This window comes from Anguilla rostrata, chromosome 14 (assembly GCF_018555375.3).
Source record: "Anguilla rostrata isolate EN2019 chromosome 14, ASM1855537v3, whole genome shotgun sequence".
Taxonomy (NCBI): Eukaryota; Metazoa; Chordata; class Actinopteri; order Anguilliformes; family Anguillidae; genus Anguilla; species Anguilla rostrata.
This window is the reverse complement of record NC_057946.1, coordinates 20,549,887-20,569,132: the sequence shown is the minus strand read 5'-3', so window position 1 is coordinate 20,569,132 and position 19,246 is coordinate 20,549,887. Positions and strand designations below refer to the sequence as shown.

Genomic DNA, 19,246 nt, shown 5'->3' with positions numbered 1-19,246 from the left:
GGAGAGGTCCAATTTGGCAAGCATAATGGCGTCAGACTGGCTGTGGTATCCCTGGTCATGAAGTGATCTATTGTTGCAGGGCAGCTGATCCTGACCTGGATTACTCACGCAGTGACCCTCAATGAATCACAGCAGTGTTGGGTTCCCCTGACTCCGTTCCCTGATGTCCATTCATCTACAGCTGCCCTGTCCACGCGCGGCCTCCAGAGCTCTCCTTCCTCAGGATGTCCTCGATGACTGACTTTTCTGGCAGTTCCTGTCCTGACTCTTTAGAACGTTGAGACAATAGGAAAGGCTCGGATACGGTCGTCTCCATCCTCCTCCTGTGTTACCATTTTAAATATTAACCATGATTTCGCAGATGTCTGTGCATGAAGGGCTCAGACTGGCCATTGGCAGTGGATGACTCGTGGGCCCACACCTCATTATATTCTGAATGGGATGGTGAAGACAGCTTCATGAGCCATCATAGAAACTTCAGTTCATCACACTGGTTCGACACTGAGTAACTGTTGCTAGTTAACCTGATACAAATCAATCAACCAGCCAAACTGAGTCACCCTATTTGCATTGCATTATAATGTAGAAGCTCTCACCAATCTGTTATGCAAGAAAAGCCTGAGTATTCACATCTGCATTGCATAGGCTAGTTGTCATGCAAACATGGTCTGGTTAGATGTCCATTGTCTTTGACGTTGCCCTCACACCCAGCACAGTGTGTGTTTAGACTAACAGGACTTGGTCTGCTTTATCTTTAAACAAACTGTACGATACAGTCAATTCGATTCAAATGGTTGCATTTTATTTTTCATTTTATTCCCAGCAATTAATTTATTGGACTGTACAGTTCAGCAACAAACAGAATTAGAACACAACATGACAACGTCCTCCTGCATTTGTTCAAAATCTCCCCGGGACCTTATATAGATACTTCAGAAGGTGACTACTGCTAGTCCTTGATTAGTAGTTCTCTCTTAAGGCAGGTACTGTTATTTAAGTCCTGTCCAGACAGATTTTGCACTTTGGACAAGAAATGGTACTGACATCTTTTGAAGTCAAACTAGCCAACAGTTCTGGGCCAGCGGGGTGGAACAGTACAAGAGCAAAGCTCTTCTCAGGACAAGGAGGCACAGTGCCAATAGCTCCAGGCGTTCTGACGTGAGCACTGATCAGTCTACGGAGAGGGGATTCACTGAGCGCAGCATTACCGCTGTCTCCCCAATGCTCTGAGACAGGCAGACAGGAACATTTCCGAAGAACCCTTCACATTCTATTTAACAGATCTGACATTTATTTATGTTCAGGCATTTAATGGTTCCTGTACGTAAAGTATGTGCTTAAGGTGTACAAAACATTTTGTTTTAAGTTCTGCCTGGGTGCAGTCAGTGATATTTCACCCTGAATGTGAAAGTTTGTGTGCTTGTCTCCTTGTCAGACTGTTAATAAGAATGTCCTCATGACTAATGACTTCATGACTCTTTCTAGTGTTCTTTTTTTAATAATCAGAAGCCAAGCATTGTTTCTGGCAATTTATTGCTGACTAAGTATTATTTCTTCCTAAAGTGGTACTCCCCCCTTTAGAATTGCCTAGCTGTACTAAGCACCATTTTTTAAAACCTGAAATGTACATTGTATTCAATACCTTTGTTGGCATTAATGTCAGCATGTTTTTTGGAAGCATATGGGCACATGATTATCCAGTTGTCACTGAGCTGAAAGTATGAAGGTATAATTTGAGGAGACAGAGTTAAGATTATGAGTTGGCCGCCGCAGTTGCCTAACATAAAGGCCAAGTTATATGAGCTGAATGCAGATAGCTCTATGAATGCCTGGGATGTGCTTCCATTGGAATGCCTCCAAATCTTATTGAGCAGACAGGTGAATAGCTGGTGAAAAGCTGTCATTAAGCTAACGAGATTGTGTACTCTCAATGATCCTGTGTTGTCAATGCTATGATTTAAGGATAAATGAATTAACATTTGAATGAATTTGTCTATGGTAGGTCTGACATAGATTTGTGTATATATTATAGAAATCTGATTACTAGCAGTATTGCAGGTCAGCGCTGCCTACTGGTTAGCATACTGTTCTTTTGAAGGATAATTAAAACATGATACAGCATCACAAGAATTATACTGTTGTTCCTGTTTGATCATTTTCTGATACTAAAAGGCAAACATTGATCTTTAGCATATTGCCAAGAAGGAGGATAGCAGTTGTTGCTGATTTATCATCCAGAGATACGCTGTTTGCGCACATTATTACGCTCCCGTGTTTAATCATGGCAAGACTAACCATATAATCGACTTTAAAAATAAAAACTGTACTGGGTATGTACATAAACATTCACAAGCAAGAAATATAACTCCTTTCTGGTGATGGATGGTCGGTAGGTCTGACAGAGACAGCTTCCTAGAATTTATGGAATGCCCTCAAGCAGCATCAAGCAGTCTGATCCACATTAATAATCCAGTGGGTGGAAGACCAATGTGTTACAGTTACAGCCAGTGCAGATGGCTGAGACCCCATCCGGTGACAACCAAAGCAACTGGCCCACGTTATGAATAATGTCAAAAACCAAATTATAAATGTCCATTAAAGTAGCAGGCAACCAGTGTGGCAACAGCAATGAACTTGATGGCAAATATTGGCTTTAACCATGCAAACCATTAAATTTTACTGCATGTGAAACAGTTTAGAAATAGCTCATCTATATTCTATGAAGCATTTCACAGGAATTCTGCAAGACATTCCACACGTCGGATTCACAGTGTAAGCTGCACCCACAGTGAGTTGTTAAATACAGCTCTAACCTTTCAGCAGCTAAATGCAGATCGGGGGCCTTGTCTCCACGGAAACCCCTGGAACCCGAGGTAGCATCCAGTGATGTCCCTCAGTCTGGCTTCGGCACACACGCAGGATACTCTACCCTTACAGTGGATGCTATGTGACAGCCATGGCTCAGCAAATTACTGTGCCAAATACTCGACTCCAAGGGGAGTGTAATTCTCTCGCCTATGCCTTGAGAAAAGCATAGAATATGCAAATCCCACTGGCTTCGGACTCACAAGAGACTTGCCTGTGCCTTCCCTTCAGCCTCCTCAGGCTTCCTGGCTATCAAGCTCACAAATGGCACCCGGTTTTACTGTTAATGGCACCACAGAACGCTCATATAATACAATATTTGCATTTCACATTTGTCTCTGAGAGCCATAGGCCTGTAAAATGTATGCGTGCAATTTCCTGCATTAGTAATTAGGATGTGATCCGAAACACTTACATTCTATGAGCAAGCAGAGATATTAGTCTGTCCCATTTAGTGTGATCTATACTCAGTAATGTTTTACACATAAAGTGCTCTTTAAGATACATGATTGCCCTTGGAGCATTTTATATGTATTCCAACAATCTCCAGAAGACGTCACAGAGGACAACCTACTCTGTGTAAATCTGCATGGTAACTTCATTACTTGAAAGGGAAAGGGGAAACATTAAAACAAACAATGCAGTGATGCATACTGTGTTACATTCTCTGTGGTACCATGGAGCTCTGAGGAGTGTTTCCTTCCTCACACAGTGTTGACATGGTCAGCCATTTTTGTCTGACGTGTCAGGTTTAATAGGTGGCCTGCTGTCCAGGTTCAGGGCAGCTTCCCCCAGTGGATTCACTGGAGCCAATGACATACTATTACAGCCATCCTACACATCAAATGTCAGGCCACGACTTGTGGGTTTTGTGTTGTAGGGCCAGCGATAACATAATCAATTGATCATATCAGAGATCAGGCACTAAGCTCTGCTCAGTTATTGCAGCTTACACTGAAACTGAAACATGGACAGTAATGAATCTAATCCAATTTTATGCTTCAGAAATTATTTTTAAAAATAATTCTCAATCACCATTCCAGTCTCAACCAACAAACTTTTGATTCTACACCCAAAGGTTAATTCAAGGTTTTATGCACACTTTTTTTCAATCACTGTTTTGACTTTTGACCTACAGTTAGAACATCTGCAAATTTTTAAAGACGATTGTTTTTAGCAGCAGGTACCTATGCTTATGTGGATAGTAGGGAACAAAGAATTTATCCCCAAAACCAATGAATCTTTTTGAGAAATCACAGCAGCCTGAAATGTAACTCAAACTGTTTCACTAAATTTAAGTATTCAGCAAGTTCTCAGAGGAAGTACTTGTTACTGGCAGGAAAAGGGACAATCATAGGTTGCTTAGCATTGTTGTTATAAATGGAGAAAACACACATCCTATTTCCCTGCAACTTTTATATATGCCAAAGGGATATTACTGTAGCTCACATCTGCCATAACACACACACACACACACTCACATGCAAGAAGGCAAGCATATTTACAAAATCATTAACATTTCCTCCATATTAAGTTGTGGATAATTATCAAGTTAAAATTAATCAAAATTCACCCATTTATCATAATATGTAAAAACATTTAACCTTACCCAAAAAATCTTATCCAACATTACACAGGGGGAAAAGAAGAAGAACTCTACGTCTGAGGAGTAAATTGTTTGCGGAACTAGCAATTATGTCTAAGTGTAAGTGTATCCTGCATACCCAGTTGTCTATGCATGCAGAGACAAGCTAGGATTGAATATTGTGTCTAATGACAGTCTGAGAATTTCTCACAACTAGGCCCTCATAAATACCTGCACCAGGTCCTGGGGAACAAATGCTAAGCGATCAACAGATTATTTACAATGACAAAATTCATCCCGTGAAGCTTTACAAATGCAGCACAAAAAACAATAAATGGCATTTTCTTTGTTCATGTTAAAAAACGGTATATTACACCATTATATTACAGTATATTAAGTACTTCTACACATTCCTTCAGTTTGTTTAAGTTTTATTGTCCATTGTAATAATCCATTGCAAACTATTTTAAATACCTTGATTTATTGACAAATGATAAGAAAATAATATGCCGTACAGTATACATAGATATATGATATTCAACTAATAATAGTTATAATTCAAGATAATATTAACATAACCACCTAAACCAACAATAACTCAAACTACTACTTCATCTCTTAAGTATTTGCAGTACTTGATGGCCACATACAAGCCAGAATACAGCAACAAACAGAGTGCTAAGAATGCTGCTTTTACCTTTGCAGGAGGGCTGTAAGTCCACTAATCCATATGGTGACAAATCATGGGGAAACTGCGGAACTACCTCCATGTTCCAGGTCACTGGCTCTGTCACGAGTCCCAGGTAGGGAGCTCCTTCAGAGCTGTGCACAGCTCTCCGTTGGCCAGCAACACTTGGAGACAATGGGCCTGGAGCTTCTGCTCGTATCGCCCGGACCCAGTCTGACTGAGCTGGGCTGAGAGACAAGAGGAAGGGTGACACCCACCCATGCCTAATTCCACAGAGTTAACAATGGAAAGATCACACAGCCTGCAGCTGGCTTTGAAGTGGAGAGAGATTTGACCGAACAGGGGCCATACTGCACAACTGGGGCACGTATAAAATGCACTGTTAAACCACCATTCTGCAAACACTCAGATTACAAGAGTATCAGTCATGGAGTTGAATTATTAATATGGTATATTTGTGTCACTGCTGATCTGAGGTCAGAACACCTCCAGTCTCCTCTCCTGTTTTCATCGTTTGATTACACATGTCTAGGTTGTTTCCAATATTAACCAAAGGGGTAGGCAAGTGACAACATGTTAACTGTGGCCATGTTTTTTTGCTACAGCATTTCTCAGAGACGAAGAAAAACCACAGTGCGACTTAACTAATGAATTGAGGCAAAAACACTGGATGGCACTGCTGACTAAAATGTTTTGCCTATGAATGTGAGAACATTGTTATGTAGTTACTTCAGCTCGAGTGATTCAATGACAGCCACACTGACGGAGTGGCTTTCAACAGAGAGGAAGTCTGGATCAGCACTTCTCCACGCTGATGTTTTCATTATTCTGTTAGTTAAATTTAAGGACCAAATTTAACGAGAGCTTAACAAAAAAAACTTTTATCTTTTTGTGGTAGAAATATTTTCATCTTTGTCCATGACTTATGTGCAGTTTTTATTGTTCACAAGTTAACATAAAAAAAAAATTAAGTAAAGGCCAAGGATTCTGAAGTCAAAAGATTATATTTATAACAACATATTTCTTAAAACTTCAGCTTTGTAACATGACCCTAAATATCTTTACTGTGTCTTTTTCTCACAACCATCCATTCTACATTTAAAATAAATCAATGGAAATGGCTTTGTAATACAGTAAACATTCAGGTCAAAGGACAACTTTCTTAAGTGTCCTGGCATGACAATTTACCCTTAATGCCAAGCTGAAAAAACATTTCTACACATCTAGTTCAAACTTCACTGAGGCTACTCATTTTGACTACACCAGTCTTTATCAACAATCACAGAAAGCAATTCACACAATGCAATTCACAATTATTCAAATGACAATAACAATGATCAGAGGTGCAGAGATTATTTAGAGAGTGGGGGGGCTTGTCATTTGATTATTTAAGATTGAGATGTTTCACAATGTTTTACAAGACCAAACAGTGCATTCCTTCCCACGTATCTCCAAGGTGTGCCCTTTCAGTGCCTCCCACTGAGAAGCAGTCCGTGAAAAGGCTCAGGTTTATCAGAAGGACAAGCAATGTGGAGGCACGAGTCAACACACACAGCTGCATATCTAAACCACGGAACTTTCCCCCTAAATGGATATCACGACGGCCATTGTGTGACAGTGCTTACCTCAGATATGGAGGAGTCATAATGCCCATTCAATAGCAGCTGAGGCATAAGAAAAACCAAAGGTCAGGTCAAAGGTCGTCCGAGGCTCTTTGCCCTGCTCTCCCTTCGGGGTCCGCAGTTCCGTTCGGGAGAATCATTACACCAGCAGAGAACAATGATTGGTATTGTAGCACCAGATAGTGTGCTGAACAAAAAAACATGACTCCACTCACACGGCTACATTTTGCTTGCTTTACAGAGTGTGTGATTTTGAGAGCACCTGGTGTACAATTACATTGACGTGACTCAAAAGAAACATATGATTGTATATCCAATATGCTGGATCTTTGGGGCTAATTGTATAGTGTAAAATAACAGGTAGATTTTAATACTAATTCAACTTTTTACTACCTCAAAAAAGGCAACCTTTAGTTTCAGAATCAATAGTTTTAGGTAGCATTAAATATGTGTATATGTGTTATTTGATAATGCTTTCAAATACCAATCTGACACTTTTCACGGTTTTTTAATAAGCACGGTAGTCATAATTTGCAGTAGACAAGGACCTCTGCTCACTGCTAATTCAAAATATGCTGTCTGAGCCGCTAGTTCAGTGACATCTGTCAGAAACTCAGAGGCAAATTTAATCTTTCAAGAATCCCCAACTGTCCGGAAGAACAGGGCACCATCAGATCTCATCACTTTTTCTCAATAAAATGTGTCCCAGAGATATTTATTTATATCATTTATTTATTGTTCAAGGAACATTAAAAAAAAATCTGGCTATTTATGCCGTTGCTTTCTTCATTGAAAATAGACAATAGGGATGAAATAATAAGGAATGGATACATTTAGCTAAGCCTTTGGGTAGAATTTCCGAGATAAATTATACCAATATGTTTAAATACAGAACCCAATGGCACTCTGAAAGCACTCTGCATTACAGAGATCAATGTGGGTGCCAGCAGGCATTCTGGTTAAACTTCATCACATCCTCAGAACTGAGATAACCTCCATCTTTGAGCCGGCCGGGCTCAGGTATATATAAAAATATATTTTATATCCTCCTCTTTGTGGAAAATGCATTATTTTCTGTCACCTGAATGCGTACTCTGAACATTCATAAATGAATGGCATTAATACCAGGGAAATGAGTAGAACAGACAGGGACAAGCTATTACCATACGGAACAGAGGGAACTGAGGAAGCTTGTATATTGCCATCCCATTCACTGTGGGAACGGATCCAAGTGTTGTGTCCCTGACTAAACTTTTCTCTCTGTGGAGAGGAAATGTTCTCCTTTTTTTTTTTTTTACAAAGGCGGCTCTACTCTTTTCCTTGAAATGAAAATCAAACTAGTTTTCTAAATTAGTTCTTAATGGGGGGATTTAAGAGTCCAAGCAAACAATCTGACTTTGTGGCATTATTAAAGCTATTTTCTTGTCCCATTTGAAAATAAATGGTTTCTCTTTGTGCTGTCCATGCCCTGTAGATGTGTAATTGGAACAAATAAGTGGAACAAATTTACACTTTAGCAAGGGGGACCCTGGCTACAATGGTGTGGAGATTAAAACACAATGACTCAAGACTTTACCACAGGCACAGAGCTTGGTAATGTTAAGTTGTTGTGTGTGGCAATGACATCACTTTACTCTGGAAAACACTGTCACAGAATGCACAAAATGTGGGTGTGTGCTGCAAAGCCACTACTGGAAAACATCCAGTGCTTGTGGCAGTTTTTTTTTTACAACCTTTAAATACTGACAGTGAAATGTACTGTAACGATTGCTTTAATGATTTCTTTAATGATCGCTTCTTGCAATGATAAATCATCTTGCTGCTGGAGGACAGCAGTACAGCATAGGCCACATACGACCGTGCTACAAAAAATATAACGTGGCCTTAGCAATTGACGCCACTGCTGTAGAATGTGCTGACACACAGAACACGTCCGTCTGCATTTATTTTATTTTACTGCTTCATTCCGAAATAATAAGGCCCATTTGTAACACACTTTGACCTCATGAACTCAGCACTGTAATAACCAGACAAAGGGAGACCCCAGAGAGGGTGCCACGCAAGTTCAATATCGGTACTAAAGATATCAGGAGAGATACCAAACATTACCACACTCAAAAATCACAATTCAGTTAGGCTCTCAAAATGTTTTTGCTTAAACTCAGAGTTATGGTCTTTTTAAATGCTATTCTATAATGGTTTTGGAAAGTGATGGCCTTTCACACTTAAAAGCAAGGGAGATTGATATCTTGTTATTCTTGTGAAGTACTTTTGAACATGTACATTTACAGCCCAGAGGGACATCAGAGTCCATTCAAGGACAAAAGTTTTCCTGGTCACTGATTTATGATCCCATGAGTTAAAAGAGCTGCATGAGTCATATCTTTGCAATTTCATTACAATTTCAGTCCTTTCATACTTTAGTATAGGTTTGTTTTCAGTGAAAACCTCTCACACTATTTGAGTTCTGATTTATGAAAAAAATTGTTATACTATGTCAGACTTATATTTGTTTCATTTTCACAGCTACAAGAGCATTTGAAGAGAATTTAAAAATGAGCATGAGTATGCTGTATAACCACTTTTTTATATCCAGTGCATTGACTAAGACCACAGCCAAGCCAACCTCAGTGCAAAAGCCTGAAATCCCATTGTTCTTTCCCACATGCATCTCATACCTGTTCATCATTATATCATCACATTGTACTGTATCTGAAGTGCTTTTTGTGAAATTACAAAAGGTGGATGCAATTGAAATAAAGACCCTTTGTTTAAATTAAATCAAAATCATAATCCTAAATGTCCAGGAGCTAAGGACAGGGATTTAGGGACTCTATTTAAATCTAGCATAAATATTATTTGTTAAAAATAATTTCCCTCGACAACATGCACTGCCAATTTGAATGGGGTTTCCAGGGGCCTCACAGAGAAGTAACACGAATGGCCACTTTCATGTTATATTTAGCATTTGTGTGAGACATTTACTTTTTGTGTGCCAACAAAAACATTGTTCTGTAGTTTCAGATTTGTAGCACAGTGGTAGCTTGACCATAAGCTTATGTTAGTACAGTAGAATTAATTTTGACCTCTCTGTTGCCTCTATGACACTCAGCATCCTTACTGAGAGGTAAGCTGAATCTTACATTAAAAAGTGTTGCGGTGCTCTTTTTCTTCCCCCCCAGCACCTCATAGGTGGAATTACCACTTCTTCAATATAAGAACTGTGTGGTCTCTTAGCAACCTTTTCAGTAATGCAGCAAGCTGTAAAAAAATCTTTCAATGTTCACTTTTACTGAGGCAATCTTCTAATTCTAATGGAACTACTGAATCACCCCACAGAAGTGTGAATGACACCTTTCACTAAGGCCTGCTGAAAAATACTAGTTTAAATAACAGTGATATTACGCACACTTTGGGAAGAATGTAACTGATTTGACATTCCATATATTGAGGAGTATGTCTCATCCATGCTGTTTTTGATTAAATATCACTCTATCACATATATATCACAAAAAACAGTATATATTCTAAAAATGTCAAAAAATAAATCTCTGGATTTGCCCCATCTCATGCCTACTTCACTGAAATTGATATATCTAACTCTAATGCCATTTAAAGTTAGCTCATGATCATTATATTCTGGTTTCAGGTCTGCCAGTCTTGGCAAACAATGCAATTTTCTGTTAGCTGCAGAGGTACCTCTACACTCTACAGTGACATATGAGGATTTCAACAGGCTGTGCACCTCCACATTTCTCCCATCAGTGTCGGCCATTAGCGCTGTTCATAATTCAGGGAAGAAACATTTATTTTTAAATCAGTGGCAAAAACAGGGAATGGTACCTCAGCGTGTCACAGTAGCTGAAGTGTAAATTGACCTATGTAGCATATGAACTTGCTACCATCCTTACTCACAGTATAATGTCAGGCCATGGATCCTCTCTTAACTATAATATCCTCCACAGATGTAGTGACTACTGGCCCTTAAATATTAACCCCTGGAATTAATATCTGTAAAGGAGAAAGTAAATCATACTATCCTTCCTCCACAGGAAGTACACTGTCTTTGTTGTTAAAACTGATGTATTAAGAGACCATTACTTGATCTTTACAAAAAACAAACCCAGTTGGTGTGTGCAATTCTTTTTTCTTTATAAATGATTTTCTTCAGAAATGATCCCAACAAGCATTTCATCTGTGTCCAGTCACTGAATACTTTAATAAATTCTGCAGCCTTCATTTTTTGGCCTTGTATTTCAGCACCTGAGACTCAGTGGTAGTCATTTGACAAACGGCAACTTCCGAATGGCAAGCAATATGAGACAGTCCCCAGCTGAGCAGCCACAGGTGACACAGTACAATGATGGATCATGGGAGAAATGTGCACCGTCACTGTAAATTGCCAGGGCTGCTCCACACAGGTAATTGAACACAATCTGTAAGCCAAGTGATAAATCCCCCAGCTATTTGGCTTGTTTCCATTAGACATATTAAATTTCAAGAAAACATGATTTGGCCATGGGCATGGGGCATTGACTTGTATCCTGTGGCAACTAAGGCCTAGAGAAGATCCAGTTTTCCATGGACTTCAGTTTAAATCTGGCATCTTTATCATTGTAAGATATTTGGTTTGTGCTACTGAAGAAATGATTGCTTGCAGAAATCTAAGGAAACATAATGCATTAATATGAAACTCTCAAAAGTGCTGAAAGTAGGGTCTCTAAAAATTACTTTCACGAATGACAGTGAGGAAGTTATTGTGCTGTGCAATCAGGTATTAGTAATGGTATTTGAACATCCGGGTCCTTAAGTTGTTTCGCCCTATATTTTCAAGAGAACAAAATAATTTTGTGAATTCATATTTCATAACAAACTGCCTATTGAAGATCTATAACATGTACAGAGTGCACAACTACAATTTATCTCATAGAGGTTGGAATGCATTTGGACATTTAAAAACACACTGTAATGCGCAATAATTATTGAACTCTTCCCATGCTGTACATGACAGTATTCAGAAGGCCATGAATGACGTGGAGTGAAGCGACTCCCACAGTTATAAACTGTCACTCAAACTCAAGTTGTCAAACTCAAACTAAAGTCTCTCCAGAATTCAGAGTCCAGAAAGCTAAGTGCAAAAAATCACCCATCCAATACACTGATTCTGCTGTCCTGAACATCAGTCAAACTTAATTTTCCAGTGAAACAGGACTCCTGACAGGTGCTTCTGCCACAGCTTTAAAGTGAATGGAGGTTTTGAAACCCCTTGAACTGTTTCAAGACACTCGATAAAAATAATAAGAGTTCTAAAACATTTCAATTCTTTGTATTTCTCCTGGAAGCCATGCCAACCTTCAAAGAAGCAGAACAAAAATGACATTCAAATTTTGATTGTGGTGGGCAATGTTCTCAGCTCAAATGCATGTTTGAATAAAATAATGCAGTGTTGGAAAAGGAAAACGAGCAAGAGCTTTCTCAAAATTGAGAAACCGGAGGTGTAAGATTTATCCTGAAACCTGCTCAATCTGTCACATGAACAGAATATCTCCAATGCATTCAGTATCATATTTAGCTCAATGCGAGGACGAGAGGAGAGACATACAGGTGTGAAAGCCCATTCGCACAATATCAAAGCTCCAGGACAGAGAAAGTCATGCTCATACATCATATACTGTATGCCTGCATCATCATTTAATACAAAACCCACCGGGCTTCTAGTTGGATTTCCTAAACTCTAAATTACTCTTTGCTCCCACTGCACTCTGGAGCATGTTGCCAGCGTCAACACCATGGCAATGCAAGGCAGTTATGCAAGAACCTTAAAAGTGAGAAAAATATATTTTTACAGGAGACAGTTAAATCTATAATTAAGAAGAGACATGTGAAATGCGGTTGCCATCACTACATGCCTAACTACAACATGCCTCTGACAGATACTGGGGGCTGTCTGCTGAAGGACTCCTGCAGAAATTCTCATCTCCTTCCCGCACAGCAGCAGCAGCACTAATGTGCTCTAAATTAGCCTCAGTAATTAGTGAGACAAGCTTTATCGCTATTTGTCGACGAATGGCCGAAAACCATTCTCTCCTTAGATAAACTGCAAAGCATTCTGGGCCAGCTGACTGGCAATTAATGACATGATGAATGCAGGCTCCGTCAAGCCCGCTTCCTCATTGGTTTCTTGATAATGTGGTGTCTCCTTCCTTCTCCTTTGATTCAATGAAGATGGAAGAAATTGAAATGCTTAAAATGTCGGACACGTCCACAGTAACGTCCCACAGCTTAAAAGGTGTGCTCAGCTCAGATTCTCAGCGATGGGCAGGCTGGGTGATTGGCGTTATTTTGACAGGGGCTTGCCTAGTTCCATCAGGGTGGGGTCCCGTGCTTTCTGATGGTAAACATAACTGAGTTTTGTTTTTGGCCGCCGAGCGCTCAGTTCCACCGTGCCGCCCCTCATCCCCGTTGTTTTCTCGGACTAATCTGCTGTCCAAAGCCCTACGCTGAGCGCTCCGGGTTCAAAAAGCCCGTGTCGGTGAAAGGGACTGTGGGAAATCTGACGGGACCAGCCTGCAAAGTGCTGACTCCAGCGACCACGTCTAAGCAGGGCTGTCTCGATGATGTCACCCCTAAGCTCCCTGTTTTGGGGTTCATCTCCTGGACGGGGGAGGGGGTTCCACAAGCCCCCTGCCTTCCCATGTTAGCACAGCACATCCCAGCGACATGCAAGGTACCGGAGTGGTTTAGAAAGGGGATTACATGTTACATTGTGTTATTTTTACCGGACCACTGGATATAATATTCAGCGCCATTCATTATTCATTCCTGGCTTTCTTTCTGTCAGTTTGAGGGAAACCAAAAATGTCATGCTCTGTTAGCCTGAATTGATTTGTTGAAAGTGCCACTGCCGGGAAATTACATGGATTACAGAAAAAGAAAAAAAAACTAAAACATTATAAATAATGCAAACATTTTCTTCATTCAGAAAGCTGCTCTCAAATGACTCTTCACAAAAATGTTTTTTGAGAGGCCTTTCATGTTTCATTGATCTACATTTTTTTAATGGCTGTCAGACTCCACTTGAAAGGTACAGCATAGAGGAATATTAGATATTGGGGAGGTGTATTTGCGTGGAAATAATATTGTCAGTGTAGTAGTGTTAATCTTGTGGCATTCAATATGTCACATAATAATTCCCGATATGCACCTCCCCCTTGATAACTCATCCCAGTTAACTTGCAAGTTTCAGAAGACTCACAGTTGTGCGGTTGGCATTGAATGTAATTCTCCAATATTTCCATGAGCACATGTGTAACTATGGTGTGTGTGCACATCATGAAAATAACATGCAAAAAACTCATCCCTCAAAAATAAAATTTACTTTTAAGAATAAGAAAAGTAGCTAGAAAGGTACTCCACCATGGGTTAAAGCTAATCAGGCAGCAGTGTCAGATAGGACAGGGCATTAGTGAGAGAACAGTGAAAAGGGAGCAGTGGTCAGTAAAATTAAAAAAAAAAAAAAAAAAAGTAAATAATCTCACATTTTGCTCAGTTCACTGCTTTCACTTGCAATTTTTTTTTTTTTTTACTAAAACGTGCTTCATGAAGTTTTGTCACAAAAAAAAAAATGCTACAGATTGCCTTCCTTTCAACATAATTTGCGTTGTGGTGTTTGCGCAGAAGAGGGGAGAAGAGCAAAACAAGCAGAAATTATGTAGTGTGACATGCTTGATGCCAAATGCATTGAGACTTATTAGAGAATTATTGATATTACATTGCAAAGACCGTGTTGGCCATTATTTTCCTTCTCTGTGTTTATATCCTATGTGCCATTTGTAATTGCACTTGGGGCTCAGTGTATTATGCTGTGGCAGCCAAATAATTACATTACATTACATTTTCTTTGGCAGACGCTTTTTTCCAAAGTGATGTACGATAAGTGTTTATCGAACGTTGTTGGAACAACTACAGAACACAGGTCAGTTAAGGTACAATTCTCATAAAGTACCAGTTATCCATAGCCATGAACATCAACTTCTACTTCACAGAGTAAGCACTAGCTATGTCAGTAAAGTTATGGAAAGTCAAGAACTAGAAGTGAGGCATTATTACAAGAGGTAAAAGAGCTGCGACATCAAGATGAAGGTACAAGTGCAACATGAAAGTGCTAGAATATCAAGATACAAGTGATACATCAGAGTGATACTGGATTGGGGGTAACCCTGCAGAGGACTAGTGTTAGAGTTAGTCAAGGTAGTCAGAACAAATCTGTCTTCAGAACACGGTGGAAAATGGACAGTGACTGAGCCGTCTGGGGAGTTAGGGTGGAGAAGCTCCATGGTCAGGACAAGCAAGAACCATTTACATAGATGGCAGGAAGTGCAAGTCTATGAAATGTCCATCAATAGGGGCCTACTCTATGTGAATGGAATATGTTGCTACTGAAGCAGAAATTGGAAGATTGCGATTGTGATTTTTTGGTGAAACATAGATGGAAAACCTAGATGGAAAATCCTGCAGATATTAGTTGGTATGTTACATTGTGAAATGAACCCCTGATTTAGGAACCCAATGGCTGTTTATACAGTGGATACCACATCAGCAAAAAATGTTGAACTCAAATAACATGAAGGCAAGGCTTCAAATATTTAGCCCAAGGTCTGCATTCACTTGATAACAGTTGCTAAGTCAGTCCTTTTAAACAAAACTTATGTAAGACTTTACATAATATAGGTTATATTTTCTGACAGTTAAATGTTTTTGTCATTTGGAATTCTGCATTATTTATTTGCTACAATAAACTACCTTAATAATGATGCCTGGTCTTATACTGAAAAATATACACACACTGGGTACAGTTGTGAACTTAGTCACCAACACCTGTGCAACAACAATGTATTTACATATAAGATATTGTCATGAACCAATCCTTCCTTTTTTTGTAGCTCCACATAAACACTGCAATAGTAAGATCATAGCAAGATTATTTTATGGTTAAGACTATGGGAAATATTAATGTGAAGTGAAGTAACTGAAGAAGTAATTGCCTAGCCTTTATAGATTAAACAATAATAATAATAATTATTTTTAATATAGCATATGTAATATATTATTAACTACATGAACTATTTTATATTATGTGTACACATGCAATTTCAGTTCTCAGATTCGTATTGTACCATATGTTTGATTTGGCAAGAAAAACAAAGCTTTTCAGTGGTAGCTGTCTGATTATTTTCACAAATTATGCATAACACTACACATATAAAAAGTGTTCATATGACTTCATATTTAAAAAAAATGATAAAAGTAATTACTATTTCTAAGTTTATACAGTTTCAACTGGAAAGTGTAATAATAACACTGAAAAGCACAACATTATTTTCACATCTTTATGCACAGTAATCCGACCTTCTCTAAAGATTTCCAAGCATCTTGCAGTATGTTATTACGGTATGTTCTTTAAATAAATCATAACCACAACAAGACTGTAGAGACTGAACAATGACTTTCAGTCCTGCAGAGCAATACACTAAAACAAGTGTTTTTTTTAAAGAAAGAGTCTAAGCAATAGGCCATTACAGAGCAGTAGACTGAGATGACAAAAGAAACTTCAAACACCCACACAGTCCATCACTGATGACAAGAAAACCATCCACTAATGACTTGCCTGTTCCAAGAATTCCAGACACTTTCTGTCTGAGATGATCATCTAGACTTTGGCTTCTTTTCTCAACTTCATACCAGCTGTCAAATCGAAATAGTACTGAATCAAATCTGACAGGAAACAATTCACTGATTATCTTTTCATGATTACTTTAAGAATCCCGGGTCAGGATCAGTCAGTTGTTTGTCAGATCTGGGAAGATAGAAGTGAATTTATGTGTCCTGACACAACAGTATTTGCAGGAATATTTTGTTCTAGTTGCATCCCTGCCTTGTGTTATTTAATTAATTCCCTACAGATTCATATTGTGGCTATGTATTCACTCGGCCTGAAGGATATGAATTCAGTAGGTGTAATTAAACTAGGCTTTCACTTTGATATGGCCAGGCATAATTCAGTTCAATGGGACTTCAATCTATTGATAAGCCTAACATCTTTTTTTATGGAACCGAGTTGAAGTTATCATTCATGTGAAAAGCCTGAAAAGATGAGAACATTCAGTCCCATCATTGATTCACATTCACAGAATTCAACAGCAGACTGCCTAGTCTTTCTTAGAAGACAGCTGTTAAAATAGATGATGGCAAAACGCAATAATGCAATATAATCATGTTCAGTGTACACCAGCTGACACTGCTGTCAGTGATGCATTTCTATTGAAACAGACAGTTACAAAGATCCCTGAAGACCAGAAAAATGAACCAGCCCACACGCACAGTGTAAACAATACTTCTCAAAGGCCACTGAAATAGAAGGACCAGAAGTGAGATACACGTTAACAAAGAGCGGCCAAGCTATAAAACACCAGATATCCAGTGCAAGTAGCGATGCAGAAAACTGATTTCAGAACGCCAGAGTCCAGTAGCATGACGGCTCAAACTGTAGCCAATGGCATAGTTTAATCTTTCCCTAATGCCAAACACACGACAAACGATCCCTCCTTCTTCCCAGCACCGTGGCGAAGGCTAATAAAAGAAACATGACCCCACCCACCTTGGATGGAGTTGTGCTCCATGAGGAACACCAGAGTGGCTCCTCTGGTGGGCTGCAGTAGAGCAGACACTGTGTAGGGCAGTCTGCACAGAGTTACTCATCTGTCACCATCAGCTGGCCTCTCTCTCTCTCTCTCTCTCGCTCCGTCCCTCTCTCCCTCTCCTCCTCAGCCACCGCCGGACTGCCCCTAGCGTGGTTACCCCTCCGCAGCCAGGCCAGGTGCGGATCGACGGCCCGCCACAAGGTCAGGACAAGGTCAACACTCTGTCCCCTGCATCCTCCCCCCGTTCTCCCCACGGTGACTCTGGTCTCTGTCTATCTGGAGAGGGAGGGCAGGTGTGCAAGGTGGGGTGCACAAGAGGGCGATTGATAGGGCTGATGAAGGTCTGTCGGTAGTGGCAGCGAGTCACCGTAAATCAGTCCCTGAGCTCCCTGGAGGTCAGTGTGGGTGGGGGGGGGGGGGGGGTGGTAAATCTGACGATCGAAGACTTGGCACTCTGCCAAATTACTCACCCACAAAGCTCTATAAATACAGTTGGCCAACGACTCCACAAAATGCCGCTCATGTTTTTCAATGCGGGTAGATCCATCTGACTGAGCAAAAAGATTCTCTTGATAATCTTCCGTAATCTCATCAAGGTAAATAAACAGCCCCCACTGTACTGGTGTCATTAACCACAATTTACACAAAACATGTAAAACTGCCATGTTATATTGTTTAATGTATGCAGCAAATCCCATTTATTCCTATTTCACACCTCACACAAGAACAAATAAATAAAGCAACAAATAACAAAACAAAATTAAACTAGATGAGAAACCTGCATTCCTCACAGATCTGCAACATCTACACCACAGCTGCAAAAGTCATAAAAGTCTTTCTCTCACAGGGACCTAGTGTAAGCGGTCATGCGTCTAGTGAGTTCTAAAACAAAGATGTACTGCAGTGATGGAAAAAAAGAATCTAAATCTGTGTCTTGGAAAGATCATGCAAACCCGATACCCGGCAGCGGGGGACATGTGGAATACCAGCCCCCAACATCAGACTGTTACGCAAGTGTCTGAGTTTCCTGTCTCAAGTTCGGGCTTCCTCTGCAACTCCTTTCAGTCTCCCTGTGATTCATTGATCACTCCAGCTGTCTCAAAGCTCCAGAGTTCCAAAGGTATTTTCCCTACCCGGAAAACACCGGACCTTATCTGCGATTCATGTGGTACTGGAAAATTCTGTCTTCTGCCAAGCCTATGGGCTTTAATCCAGTAGGACTAAACATGGCACAATATTAAATGTGTTTTGAACCTCATAGAATGGGTCAGTAGCATGTGAATTACTGTGGCTATCATGTTTATTAACACTGAAGCTGTTTGTCAGTGGACGTGGTAAATTATCATTTGCTCATGAATTTTAGCAACAACCGCTCATTTAAAGAGATCAAGGTGTTCAGACAACATCAAAGTTCAGCTTAAGTGACTTTCTTGGAAGAGGACTCCTTGAATGTGTTCCATAAACAAAGGGGCAGAGTGCCACTGTAAATAATACTATAGCATGGAATTACACAAATCAAGGGTTGTCAACCAGTTTTAAGGCTGCTGTTATGAAAGAGATACATTTTATATGGCTTCATATGGTAATAGGCCTATATAGACTGAACAACATGAAAATATGCATGTTAATCCTTCAGTAAGTTGAAATAAATAAAGCTTTCAGAAATGGTCTCAACTGTCGATGTTCCACCACAAGCCATTTCCCAGTGAATTTAAATATTACTGCTGTACAAACTACAGCACATGGAGAACCCTAGACTGTGCAGGCATGAGATCCCTGAAGGCCT

General features: G+C 39.8%; 1 protein-coding gene across 3 annotated transcripts in view; it reads right to left on the bottom strand.

Moving 5' to 3' along the window:
• Window positions 1-19,246, bottom strand: part of arhgap24 (Rho GTPase activating protein 24) — a 98,520-nt gene that overhangs the window by 18,436 nt on the left and 60,838 nt on the right. The window contains exon 1 of one of the 3 annotated variants that reach the window (XM_064309092.1): window positions 5,148-5,359. The exons of the other annotated variants lie outside the window; for them this stretch is intronic. Within the exon in view, the coding sequence (XP_064165162.1) occupies window positions 5,148-5,220 (73 nt within the window). The 5' untranslated portion in view covers window positions 5,221-5,359. Of the gene's footprint in view, window positions 1-5,147; window positions 5,360-19,246 lie in introns of those variants that run through there. 3 annotated transcript variants of the gene reach the window in all.